The 14,330-nt window shown below is 38.0% G+C and overlaps 1 protein-coding gene across 1 annotated transcript in view; it reads left to right on the top strand.

Moving 5' to 3' along the window:
- AVEN (apoptosis and caspase activation inhibitor) overlaps positions 1-14,330 on the top strand; it is a gene marked incomplete in the record, with an annotated part of 191,622 nt that overhangs the window by 161,287 nt on the left and 16,005 nt on the right. Inside the window, 1 exon segment of the mRNA XM_034768996.1 lies at positions 13,045-13,115. Coding sequence (XP_034624887.1) covers positions 13,045-13,115 — 71 coding nt within the window.

The raw sequence follows: 14,330 nt of genomic DNA, 5'->3' as shown, positions 1-14,330 counted from the left end.
ATATGCTGGTATTTTTTTAACTGCAAGTGCTTGTGTAGAACACAATGGCTCTTAGTGTTTTCTGGTGCCACACTTATGATTCGCGTTACAGCTCCCTTCATCTTCCCGATCATTGCCCAAGCACCGTCAGTACATACATCAATACATTTTCCCCAACTAATTTCATGCTTTCTGATAAAATTGTTAATGCAGTTGAATATTTCTTCTCCAGTTGTGTTGCTTTGCAGAGATTCACATTAGAGCAGGTCCTCTTCAATAATATTATTAAATCTATATCGTACAAATACTAGTAGCACAGCAAGTCCTGAAATGTCAGTGGACTCATCTAGCTGCAATGAATACTCATGGAAAATTTTCAGTTGACAAACTAGCTCTTTTTCTCTGTCATCAACAAGATCTTTAATACGGCATGCAACAGTATTATTTGACAACTGTACAGCATCAATTTTTTTACCAGACTGCTCGCTCAACATGCACGTTACAATATCTTTCGTGCAAGGCTTGATAAGTGTTTCTCCAATAGTGTGAGCTTCTCCGGCAAGCACTATACGGTAACTTACTCGATAAGATGCCTCTGTTGCACTTTCGTTGTCTGTTTTAGCAATTTTAATCATTGAAAGTTTACAATTTCCAAGTGAGTCATGCTTCCTCTTGAAAAATCTTATATCTTTGTCTTTGTATTCAGCATGCTTGGTTTCCAAATGCCTACGAAGTTTAGCAGGAGCCAATGAACTGTTTGCTAGTATTTTGTTGCACGACACACTGCGCATCAGGAACATCTTTATTTCCAACACATGTAAAACCGAAAGACAAATAACTTCCATCATACTTTCATTTCAGTCTTTTTAACAGCTGCTTCTAGTTGTTTTTTGATATACTTTGGTGGAAATTCTTTCACCTTGGATAACTCACTAGTACGAACAGATTTTTCGGCAACAAAAGACTGCGATTGTTCATCCTCACTTTGTCACAATATTTTGCTCGTTTATTTCAGCCACAGTGGGAGTACCAGAAGAACTTGCTTTTCGTTTCAAAGTTCCTTCTTTTAGCCACAAATCCATAGTGATTAGGTTTAGTCACAATATTTAGAAATAGTGATTTTTGTCAAATTTTGTTTGTCACAAATATGGGCTGCATCCTTACCTTTACCACTCTATGCTAGGGAACAGCAAGGAAAACCACAATTTCACATATGTTGACCTGTGAGAACCATGATTGGTGTACGTGCAGACACAACTCACTACGTTTGTGCACTGAAATATGCACTGCCTTTCCAATTTTAAAGTTCCATTCCGTTAATTTATGGTAAAAGTTTGTATTGCATTACTTGTTATTTTTTGCACATTGTTATTTGCCTGGTTTTGCCACTCTAATTTCAATTTTTGGAGAATAAAATTATCTTTATTAGTTCACAACACTGATTGTAGAATGCACAGCATCACTCAAAGCATACAGCACTTGAACAGCAAGCACCAAATAGTCACATTTACAAATGTACAGCAAGACCTACGCAATTCCTAGCAGCACCGAATTTCCAGGCCCAAAGAACCTCCAACACAGAACAGTGCTGTGGCTGATCATTAAAGTGCTCTTTCAAAGCTTCGCACCATGTTGAGCCCTTGTGCCCTACTGTTCAAAGTGAGCTGACAGCCACTCTACCTCTGCCCTCTACCCTGGTGGCAGCTTTTCCCTTTTTGCTTCACAGATATTATGCACAGTACACAGCAGGCAGCTATTAACACTGGAATATTTTTCTGAGTGAGATCCAATCTTGTGAGTTAAGACCACCAACATCCCTTCAACCTACTAAAAGTACATTCAGTTGTCATTCTTCACCTGCTGAGCTGGAAGTTGAATCTTTCCTTGTCAAAGTGTCAAGACTACCACTTCATAGACAGGGGAGCAATAGGTAGACTGGGTCCCCCAGAATCGTTGTTGGCAGTGGTAATCTGCTGGTTGGGAAAGAATGTCCCTGCTTGCAGCTTTCTGAACCGTCCATTGTTCTTAAAGGTGGGAGTGTCCTGCATCTTCCTTAACCAGCCTGCACTGATACCTTTCGAGTGTCTTGCAGTGATCCTCCAACACTTACATAACCATAGAAAAGTAGCCTCTTCCATTGATGTTCTCTGTGGCAAGGTTGACTGGTGCCAAAATAGGGTTATGCATGCAGTCTATCACCCCACCACAGTTCCAGGACCCCGATAGTTGCAACTCCATCCACTACGTCTTGCACATTGCCCAGAGTCACAGTTCTGCATAGCAGGAGACGATTAATGGACCTACTCACTTGCATGACAATGGCTTGGATTTTCCTACTCCAAAATGATTTTGCACTGATTGGTATCAGTCCGACATTGCAGACTTCTTGAGTGTGATCACCACTTGCTTCTCCACTGTCAATGCAGCTCTCATTCTGGTGTCCCTGCGTTTGGAGGGCTGAATCGAGCTCAACCCCCAAATCCAAAATGTGGACATTTCCATTTGAAAGTTCTGCAGCCACTGCTCATCATGCCAAGCCTGCATTATGTTGCGATCCCACCAGTGCTCATTTCTTGGGCCCAGAAACAGCGCTGCATCCTCTGCATCTGCTCCATGAACGTCACTAACAACCTTGAATTGTTTCTCACTGTTTCCCTCAGCAAACTGTCTTTCAAGAAATCATTATGTACCCCATTGTTCCGGTACTTCCTGTGGGTCTGCAAATATAGGAGAATCATGCATCCTGCATTAGCAACATTCATGAGAATAGTGCTGAGCTCGGGTTCAATGCTTCTGTCAGAGATGGCAGACACCATATTTTTTTAAAAGGCACAGATTTCTAGGATATGGATTGCATTATGGGATAGAGAAAGTTGCATGCTGGGAACTTGTCCCCTGGTTCCCAGAGATTTCTGGACAAATCATTTCTTTTCACATTGTGAAAAGTTCCCAAAAGTCATTGCAGCAGACGCAATGGTGCACTGCACTTTGTATCGACACAAGCACTCTTGGTGAGCATGTGCAGCACCAATGCAAGCAGGCAAGTATGCATGCGCGCAAGTGATATATAAACTTTGGTGGTTATATGCCACCATAACTGTATCGACCAGTTTCTAATATAGACATGGCCTACATCTATTAACTCCTCTCATGTATTGAAAGAGAGAATCAACAGAAGCTCCAATAAAACAATTAGAAATCTGATCAGAATATTATATTGACTATGTGGGGAGCATGGAGGAAAAATCATAAACCAAATTGTGGAAGCAGCTGAGAAGGAAAAACTACATGCTGTGTGTTCTTTCACATTTTAGAGGGGGGATTATGACAGTGTGGAGAGCATGTGTAATACTTCTTAAAGGAGTATGGCACTTTTTTGGCAGAGGAGGAAAGAGTCTTTGAAATGATTGCTAAGTTTGAAATTAAAGATTGTATTACACATTGCCACATTTATAAGATCTGGATTTAGAAACACTGTAAAAGCCAAATCTGTGTCTACAAATCAAAACAAATTGAAGCTTTCTAGACCAAATGCAAATAATATCAGTTATGGAATATTTCATAGCTCCTGGATACAATGTGGCTCAGAATAATGGAGGATCTTGCTTAATTTATGAGCTGCAATACCTATGTAAGGTGTGGGTTAAGGATGTAGTTTTGGCTTTACTTCAGAATTTCTTGGCTCTTGTCAGTTCTAAACTAGATAGGTATGGGATCATTAACTTATTATGTGTCTATAGTATTCCTTCCCATATGCCCCCTCCTTGCTCCACAAAAATTGTGGTGCAAACACGCCGTGTGCTCTAGCTTACTGCCTAGATCACTGCTTTTTCATTCCATACCAGCCCCTTTCCCTTGTTTGTGTGTGTTCTGGTTTATGTTTTAAGACCTTTAGGGTTAGGGACTTACTTAGAGCACTCAGCACACTGGTGGTCTAAAAATAATTATAATATTTGTCTGAGGAAATTAATTTATGAATTTCCGCTGTAGATTCTGCCAATTTCCCATCAGTCCATCAGTTTTCACAGAGATAGTATAGTTCAAAAGCCAGGGACCAGATGTCCAGTGAAGTCTTTTTATTATATTTTGGTTAACTTGACCAGCAAGCTGTTGATATTTATATTTAAAAATAAATAAATAAAATGTCAGAAACTAGTAACCTTGAAAAAATCCACAATGCTGAACAGTGCCATAAGGCTTTTCTTAAGGAAAAATGCTAATGTTGAAGGTGACTAGCTTAAACTTAACCAAATGTTTAAATGTATCTTACAGAGAAATCAATAACTTGACACTGAAATCCATTTTATTATTTGTTCAGGAAAGAAGTGACTATTAGAGAAGAATTCAACTTCCTGTCCTTGGAAGGGTAGCTCCACATGAATAGATATATGGTGCTGTAAGCACTATATGAATGTGAAACTTGCATGACTTATAAGAGGGTTTAGGTACAGAGGAAATTATAGTTATGCAACATATGTCCTTCCTTCTTTCCTCCCCTCTCCCACTCCCATCTCAGGTAAACTAATTAAAATAGAATATAGAGCTTATTTTATACAAAAAGGTTCCTTATTTATTAATTTTTGTTTAACAATAAAACTGGTGCATGCAGTACCTAAAAATGGCAGAGGGAGGAGGTATATGGTATAGTAATTTTTTCCTCTTTTTCTCTCTCAATGGGTCAAGTAAACAATGGGGGCCCAGCTGTAGATGACAAAGCAAATTGTTAAAAATATTGTAGTCTTCCTCTTAACATCCTTAGTGGCTCTTTTATACATACAACTGTACATAGCCAGCCAGAAATTTTAAAATAATGGTAGGCATATAAAATGCATGTTGTTTTTAGCTTTCATTCTGTTAACCCGTGCAACTGATGTACAGCTTTGAGGGGGAAAACCTAGAAAGATCACTTACTACTGGAAGAAATGAGTTAGAAAATATGCCATGGAAATTTAATTGCCCAGTATTTTGAAGCACTATTAATGGTGCTAGATTTACTGTCTTGTTGACATGAAAATTTAAGATTTTTAAATGTCTGTTTGAATTATTATCATATATTTTTAAAGGCTTTTATACTTATATTTTAGACTCTGAAGAAAATCTTCTAAAATTAACTAGGTTTCTATTTCTGATCTTAAAAATTGATCAGATTTAAAGTGTGTGTGTGATACTTCCTGCTCTTGCTAGCACCATGCAGTAATATGCGGGAATCTGCTTCCAGCACAGTTGTCTCCTAATTTGGATACAAATGTGCTTTCTAGTTTGTAGTGTAGACTATAAGGATCATTGATAGAGTTACATTTGTAGTGTAGATGGGACCTAAGAACTATTACTACTTTCAGGTTTGCCAGTATCAAAGTCGGTGATGCATTAAGACATTCCAGTTTTACTGATTGTAGGGAAATAAATCCTCCACTTTTATGTGCATATAAACACTCAAGGGATTTAATTTAATGAATTCCAGAAAAGTACCTGATATAATAGCCTTCATATCCATGTACAGTAGTAACAAGCTTCATCTTGTCTTGTTTAAGATGGAACTAAATGTATTCTAAATATTTAATTCCATAATGTAATTTTGTAATAAATTTTCTTTTAGTTTCAATCTCTAAATAACTAATCAAACTAATTTTTCAAACTAATCAGCTAAAACTGTTGTTCAGAGAGGCACATTGGCTGCTGGTAGTTTGAAATCTTATGTCAAGCCGTTGCATAAATATTCTGAAACAGATTTGTACTACATTATTTGCAAACCTGCTAGTGAATGACAGAGCCAGGGAAAATATAGGTTGTTTAAAACATATTAGTTATGGTGGCATGTTATTTAGAAATAGCTGTCGGGTCCTTGATAACGTATTGACTTTGTAGGATAATTGCAATGTACTGATCTTAATACTATCTGATTAAAATTAATAGATGCAGATCTCTTAGGGCATGTCTAGACAGCAAAAAACAAAACAAAAACCTGTGGCAGTGAGTCTCTGAGCCAGGGTCAGCTGACTTGGGCTCATGGGGCTTCCTCTGTAGAGCTTAAAGTAGCAGTGTAGACATTTGGGCTTAAGCTACAGCCCAGGCTCTGAGACCCTCCCTCCTCACTGGGTTTTGGAGCTTGGGCTCAACCCAAGCACAAATTTCGACACTGTTATTTTTAGCGCCGCAGAACGTGCTAGTTGACCCTGGCTCTGACACTTGTTGCCATGGGTCTTTTTTTATTGCTGTGTAGATACACCCCTAGAGACTCCTTGATTTTGCTGCATGTAGTTCCACTTGGTAAATAGCTGTATTTACTCAATGTATTGCTATACTGGGGGCAAGTCACACAACCACACTGGTAGAAGAAATTTGCAGTCTTAGTGAAAGACTTAGTCAAAGTGAAAGATTGCATTAGTGAGAGTGTAGGCTACATCAAAATTTAAACAAAAATTAAAAAGTAGACATTTAAAAAGTAGAAGTTGGTGATATTTGCTGACAGAGCTACTAAGAAATTGTCCAAAATTATGGCAGGATTAACTTGCTCATTGTGGAAAAATACAAGGAAATGTTCTTCATTGACTGGTCAATTTACAAATATATAAATCACACACATCGGGCTGCTCTGTAATTTTTGTTTTCTTGCTAATGCTTTTAAATAAATTTTAGTGTTTATCTTTTGGATCCTGTGGGCCCCGTGGGCTGCTCCATTTCTTACTGATAGCAGAGGTAGTTGTTTGTAAGCAAGTTAGTGGGACGGGAACTAAAGCTGCGCAACTTCATTAATAAATTGTTGTACATTACATTTCTGTACCCTGAGAAATTCACTGACCTCATGGAGGATTTTCTGAAGGGCTGCTGTTGAAGTTAATTGAAGCCACCATTGTGCACACACTTTCATTAAGGAGGTGTTAAGAATGTCTGTGAGATAACAGTGATTTCTTTTGTGAAACTGAAGGAATCGCTTTGTAACATTTATTCTATAATGATTTTTTCACCAGTCAGCCTTCTCATGCATAGTATTTCATTCTTTCTAGTCTCCAGCTGACTTCCTTGTTTTTTCCTTTCTAGTATTACCATACTATTTCCCCTCCCCCCCTTTTTTTGTTCTGTTATTATTTCTCTTAAATTTGTTCCAGTCTTTAACTCTCTTTGGCTGCTTTCTCTATATGCTTCATGACTTTCAAAACTTGTTCATTCCATCATAGCACCTTATTTTGGGTAAAGCTTTGCATTTGGACATTTAGTGTTCTGTATTATCAGAGATATAATAAAAATCTTAGAACTTTTTTATTAGTTGAAGTATCTCATGGATTTGCCATCATCACATGTCTATTATCAATTTAGATGTACAAATAACTTTTTAGAAGAATGAAATATAAATTAAGGAAAATCTAAGACACCTTTTACAGTATTTTAACTATTGGGATTTTTGTATGTAAATGATAGCTGTGGATACAGTGGTTCATAAAGCACGATGTAGGAAAAATAATAAGAAGAAATAACACACATCTCAGGGTTTTGGTGACATCACAAAGCGCTTGATTTTTGTTTTTGCAGTTACCATGATGTTTTCAGAATGTCTTTATATTTGTGACTAGCCATGGAACTTACAGGTACAGGTAACTGCTGCTCCATCCATCACATATTGATGGGTTTACTGCTTTATACCTTATGAGCAGTTCTTAATTCTACCCAGCTCACAAACCTTGATTTTCTACCTAAAACTAAAAGATTTTGAGGAGGACTTCTCTCCTCCATTTCCTCATGGAAAATATCCTTGGGTCTTGAATCTTCATAGAAGACCCCAGACACTGCTGTCTCTCCTGCTGTCTGGATCCACACAAACTAGCTCAGATCTCATAGGTAGCAGTGGTCTTGCATTCCCTTGAATGAAATCTTAAAAGCTTGTTTTCTCCTGGCTCTTCCCAGCCAAAATCTGACCTCCAAAAGGGAAAAACTGCTAGGAAAAAGAGACTTCAGTGATCTTCATTTTTGGGAGAGTTGGTCAGTTTCATAAGTGGTCACTTAAGCCATTCATGGAAAATGAGCTCTCCTGATCAGCGTCAGATAAGTTCAGTGATTCGGGTTGCCAATGCCTACAAGAAAAAGTTAAGAGGCTGCTAGACTTGATTTATTCCACCTTAAAAATAACAGACCCTTTCATCCAGTTCCCTCCAACTTTAAGCCCTTCTTAAAGTGAAGTGGAATAAGAAGAGCAAATGGATTGTTCTGTTATCAGAATCTTAGGAAAAGGTTGTGGACTCTGAATAGTCCAGTCTATAGAGGAAAAGGTCCACTAGCAGTTGGTTGGCTTAGAAGCTAGCCCAATCAGTCAAATTCTCCTCAGTCTACAACAAAGGAAAATTCTGATCCCAGTGGATTGAGCAGAGGCACTCAGAAATTTTGTGAGCCAGAAGAGTAAGAACTCACTAAAAAGGGGCTTTGAATCTTCCCCCTTTGTCTTATGAGAAATTATGACCAGTGTAATCTCTGCTTACATCCTCAGTTACCAAAGGTCCAAAGAATTCAGAGGGGGCTTCTAAGAGGAAGCTCAGATTACCTGGTTCTTGGACAGGTCTGTCCTCAGCAATACTCTAGCCTGACACAGCAAATTACTCATAGTCAGCTTTGAACAGTATAGTAAATAGGGGGCATTTTTCTAGTTCCACCAATCAAGAGGGTCTTCAGTTCCTGCTGGAGATCCTTTAAATTTCAATATTAATTTTTCTAATATGGTTTAGTTCTCTCTCATCAGCTTTGGCAGTATGCCTGCGGTCTGAAAGTTATTGTATTTCCTCTAGAGTACCAGCAGACAAGCAACTCGATTAAAAAAAAAAAATCAAAGGGGGAACCTTGAATTCCATTTCCAATATATGAGTGATTAAAGAAGGAGAACCCAGTAGGGGACTGATGGAGGAATGGGTACTCACTTTGGAGAAGATAAAATTATGGGCAAGGAAGTTCATTTTACCTTTCGCTTGTTACCCTTATAGTACCTTTGGGCACAGTCATGTCATAGTTCTATCGGGATTACATTGTACTGCGGATATTTTTTATAACATAAATGTATTCAGATACATGAAGTGCTAAAGATACTATTCAATTTGCACATATACTTATACAAATATCTGTAACCTTTTATCTCTCTTGTTTTTAATGAAGCAGTATATGAAATATTTCAGACAAAAGACAAATGGTATACGATATTGAGCATCAAATCATTGTTAAAAACATTTGTCAGTTCTTTCCTCCAGTTTAGAGATTCACCTTTTGAACTTTAGGCATTATGTATTATTATTTGACATTTTAAAAACATTTAAAAGAATATTGACAATAATTTTCTGTTAGACGTTGCAAATTAGTGTGTTATTCATATGAAAAAATCAGCAGGCTAATACTGTGCAGTTTAATTTGGGTATAAAACATGCATTCTGTTTAAATCATCTCATTTAATTGAATAAATGGCATTTTTAGTGATAGAAAAATCTGCTGTGTTTTAGAGGTCCTGTCATTTCATTTTAAAACTGCAGTTTGTGCAATAATTACTTTTAAAACTTATTGTAAAAGATGACAAAGTTAATGTTTCATATTCAATTAAATATGTTTAAGTATATTTGTAAACTGTTGTTTTGAAATATAAATAGTACTCTGTAAGAATTGTAATCTATCATAAATACGCTTTTGTATTTGAAAGGAGCTCAGAATCATTGTATGATGTTTTATTAGTATTCATAGTGTAAAAGGAAGTTATTTTCAGGCTAAAGGAATTTTTGAAAAGATAATTGGGTAGACCAACATTCTCATTAACCTAATTTGCATTAAATGTGCTTCTGTGAATTCTAGTTATTGCTTTTCCATCTGAAAGGCATGCTTTGTAACTGTATTTAAAAAGCCCAGTTAAAGGGTATGTTTCATCTATAGTTTAATTCAGCAATTCTCAACCTGTGGGTCTCTGTGACCCCCAGAAACAATTGGCAACAGTTGTTTGAGAGTGGGGACTCACCAGTCAGCTCCTGATCCCAGAGGAGTTTCCTGCTGTAGTGGATTTGTTCAGCTGCTTTGCAACCAACCATTCTCAGAAGTGTAAGGCACCCCATATATATCCTGGTGCCACTGTTGTAACTTCTTTGAAGAGCTGTGGAAGCTCTTGCTTCCTTGTGATGAATCATGGGAAATGATGCAAAGGATCTTCGGTGTTTCTGAGGAGGACCAGTTATGAATGGTTATGGTGTCATAGAGATACAAGGTGGCTTTTATTGGACTAACTTCCTTTGATGAACGAGACAAGCTGTTGAGCTTACATAGAGCTCTTCAGGGCTGGGAAAGATACTCAGGCTGCGTCTATGCTTAAAATGCTAGAGTAGCGCAGCTGCAGCTGTGCCACTGTAGCGCTTCAGTCTGGACACTTACTACAGTGACAAGAAAGGTTCTCTCATAACTGTAGATAATCCACCTCCCTGAGAAGGGGTGGCTAGGTTGACAGAAGAATTCTTCCGTCAACCTAGCATTGTCTACGCTGAGGGTTAGGTTGGCTTAATTGTGTCTCTCAGGGATGTGGATTTTTCACACCCCTGAGAGATATGGCCATCCTGATGAAACTTTTCAGTATAGACCAGCCCTCAGTATGTCACAGCTAAATAAAAGGTGGAACAGATTGTTTTGCATCAGAAGTTAATATTTTGTAAGAGACCATTCAAGATGACCTGGGCAGTTAATACTGCTGCAGTTGTAGGACAAAGGAGGGTTAGTGGGTTATGAATTGTCGTTAACCATAAATCCAGTGTCTTTATTGAGTCCATGATTTTTAGTGTCTAACAAAATTATGAATTTAAGCTCCCAGGCTTGTCTTTTGAAGGTGTTGTGCAAGTTTCTTTTGACAATGAGGACTGAGAGGTTTGATGTGGAGTGATGCTTTTGTGAAAAGTGTTTGCCTATGAGTGATATGGCATTTTTGTCTTGTATTATTTTTCTGTGAGAGTTTATTTAAAAGCATACTGATCATCTCTTTTCACCTACATAGTTGTTATTGGGGCGCTTAGTACACTAAGTAAGGTACACCACATGTTGTGATAGGCATGTGTAGAACATATGGATCTTGAAATGTGTGCTGTGGGGAGCATCGATCATTGTAGTAGTGGCAATATGTCTGCAGGTTTTAGACCTGTTGCTATGGCAGCGACATCACATTGGTGGCTGGCCTGTGGGAATCTTACTTCTGATGATGAGCGTGGTGAGGTTTGGGGATTGTTTGAATGCCAGAAGAGTGGGTTTGGGAAAGATTTCTTTCAGGATGTGGTCCCTATCATATATGGGTTGTAATTGTTTAACAGTACCCTTCGTGGAGTGGTTGGTGACAACTAGGAATGTGCAGTCAGAGGGTTGTTCCCCCCCACACACACACACCCCGATTTGAAGCAGGTTTTCTCGTGGTTTTTGGGATGCTTGTTCCATGATGCGATCTACTTGTCTGGTGGAATGCCCTTGTTTGGTGAAGGTGGTTTTAAGTATGTTGAGGTGTGTATCCCTGACTTTCTCCTCAGAGCATATTCTATAGTATCTGAATGGCTAGCTATAGATGATAGATTTATTGGTGTTTTTGGGGTAGTTACTGGATTTGTGAAGATAAGTGTGTTGATCCATGGGTTCTTGAATATAGTTGCCTGTAGGGTTCCATCATTAAAGCTGATCATGGTGTCCAGGAAGTTGATTCCTGAATGGGAGAATTCTAGAGGGAGTTTGTTGGAATGGTAGTGGTTTTTGACGTTGTGGTAGAAGTCTATGAGGGAGTTTAGGTCATCTGTCCAGAGGATGAAAATATCATTGATGTATCTCAGGTACATCATTGGTTTTGTGGTACATTTGTCCAGAATTTCTTCCTTTAGGTGGCCTGTAAAGAGGTTGGCATATTGGGGAGCCATCCTAGTACCCATGGTTGTTCCCATTGTTTGGACAAAGTATTTGTTGTTGAATGTAAAGTTATTATGGGTGAGGATAAAATGGATGAGTTTGGTGATGTGTTTGGGGTGGATATCCGAGTGTTGTCCATTGTCTTGTAGAAATTTGAGGCAGGCAACAATACCATCACTGTGAGGGATTTTGGTATGTAGGGAAGTGACATTGATAGTGGCAAGGATGGTGTTCTAAGGGACGTTGTAAAAGTTGTAGAATTTCTGGAGGAAGTCTGTTGTGTCATGGAGGAAACTGGCTCTTTGTGTGGTGAGTAGTTTGAGGATGGTTTCTATGAGTCCAGACATTCAGTAAGAGTGCTGTGATCAGATATGATCGGTCTGCCAGGGTTCCCTTGTTTGTGTATCTCTGGAAGCATGTGGGAGGTTCTTGGGATAGGTTCCTTGGGGAGGAGGTTGTGGAGTTTCTCTTGGTGTTGTTTGGGGAAGGATTTGATGATAGCCTTAAATTTGTGGGTGAATTGTGATGTGGGGTCTTCTTCAAGTTCTTTGTAGTAGTTGGTATCACAGAGTTGTTGGTTGGTCTCATTGATGTCATCATCACAATTGTCATAATATGAAAGAGAGAGAACCTCTTGGTTTAATTATTTCCTTTTTCAGCAGAAAATCAACTTTCACAAGCGGCTTAATTGAACATTGCCAATCACAAGCATTCAAAAAATCATGAGATTTGCTTTAAAATTGTGCAATTTTTTAAAATTAAGTTTGGGGTTCTTATTTGCTTTCTAAATTTTGAGCATTTAGGAGTTACTATTATATAACATGAAGACTTGTTTTGTCTTTCCTACCATACTCTGGCATTGAAAAGGTTCTCCTAAAGCTCTATTTCATTGTTAAGCTAAAGGATATCATCTACTGACTTATCTGTGTGCAGATTCAAATATTTATATCAGTCTTGTAACTCTTTTGCAGACCAGAGCAAATTTTAGCACATTGTGGGTCTTAGCTTAGATGTGCTTTCTTAAAGGGGCCTGAATGAAAGTGATATAAAAAAATTAATGTATATATGTAGACATTGCAGGTTTTTATTCATCTGGACTTAATGAGTTTACTTTTATTGTGTGGGAGTTTGGGGGGATGCCTGTTGCTTTGTTTAAAATTAAAGTTGCATTTTACTTCCCTTCTACAGGAGATTCTTTTACACAGTTCCGATTTGCTGAAGAAAAAGAATGGGACACAGGAAGCGTAGGCCCTAAACAGGTAACACAGAAGAATTATTATTCAGAGGATTTTTGTAAATGTAAAATGTTTCTGTAATTCCAAACTGGATTCCAATGCTTTTACTTCATATCTTCTCATTAAGATAAACGCCACAAATACAGCTTCGTTTTTATTATGTATTTTGAGTAGGATGGTTAAAAACTTTGTTGCAAGTACAGTAGTAATGCACATTTAGTCCCCCAGTGCAGACAGCATGTATTGTTGTTAGAGCAACATCAATTGTTGATGGATTGTTGTTGTTGATGGATTTTTATTCTGGCAGCAACACCGATTATTCTGTATGCCTTTTGGTATGTTTTTCTCTCTTGCTGTATCCTGTTGTGTTTTTCTCTGCTTCTACTGAGGGGCAGTCAAAACAGCAGCATGATTTGGTTGTTTGGGTTATTTTGGTGATAAAAATTGCAAAAAGAAAAAATGAACTGCAAGATTAAAATCCGTCCACTTAGATTACTCTGGCCACTTAGATTACTCTGGCCACATTCTAATACTGTCTTTGCAGTCTCTTCAGACAAGTATTAACGTTTCATTTCCATGTTTCAGGCTTACTCAAGAGAGGAGAGGTTTAGCATGGTGATTTCAACTTCTTATGTTGTTCAATTTGTGTTGTAGTTTTCCCCTGTTCATTCTACCAACAAACATCATCTGATTGTGACTTCGAACTCCAAATTGAACATAAGAGAAGTTAGTTTCTCGGTTATCGATACATGGAGTCCATGTGCTGTTGTGGAAAATAACTAGGGAACAGCTGTTCTGGATCTAGAGTACTCAAGGATGGGAAACTGGTGGATTTTATTTCAAAATCTGTTCATTCTAAGGTGAGGTACTGAGGGTGCAGAAATGAGAATTCTTAAATGTTAGTTTGATTTCTGCAGCTCGACATATCCCTTGATTTCTGCAGCTCTGCACATGACCTACCCAACCAGCAAGATGGGATTCTTAGACTCGGAGATTTTGTGTTTTCCTTAAGATAGTTGGGGAACTGTCCTTGAATCTTTTCGGAGTCACAAATATGGAGTTGAATTTTAAACATTTGCTAGTTATTTCTTAGGATATTTATAATAATTATGTGCACAGACACAAACGATGTTAAAGGAACACTAAATTTGCAAAGTCAAGCATTCAAAAATTAGGGAGATGCCAGAATTAAATTTGTGTGTGCAACCTTAATTTAGCCCTCTTGTATCATAATGCATA

The sequence above is a fragment of the Trachemys scripta genome, chromosome 4, assembly GCF_013100865.1.
Source record: "Trachemys scripta elegans isolate TJP31775 chromosome 4, CAS_Tse_1.0, whole genome shotgun sequence".
NCBI classification, from domain to species: domain Eukaryota; kingdom Metazoa; phylum Chordata; order Testudines; family Emydidae; genus Trachemys; species Trachemys scripta.
Note: the sequence above shows the minus strand (reverse complement) of the source record. Positions and strands in the feature narration are given on the sequence as shown.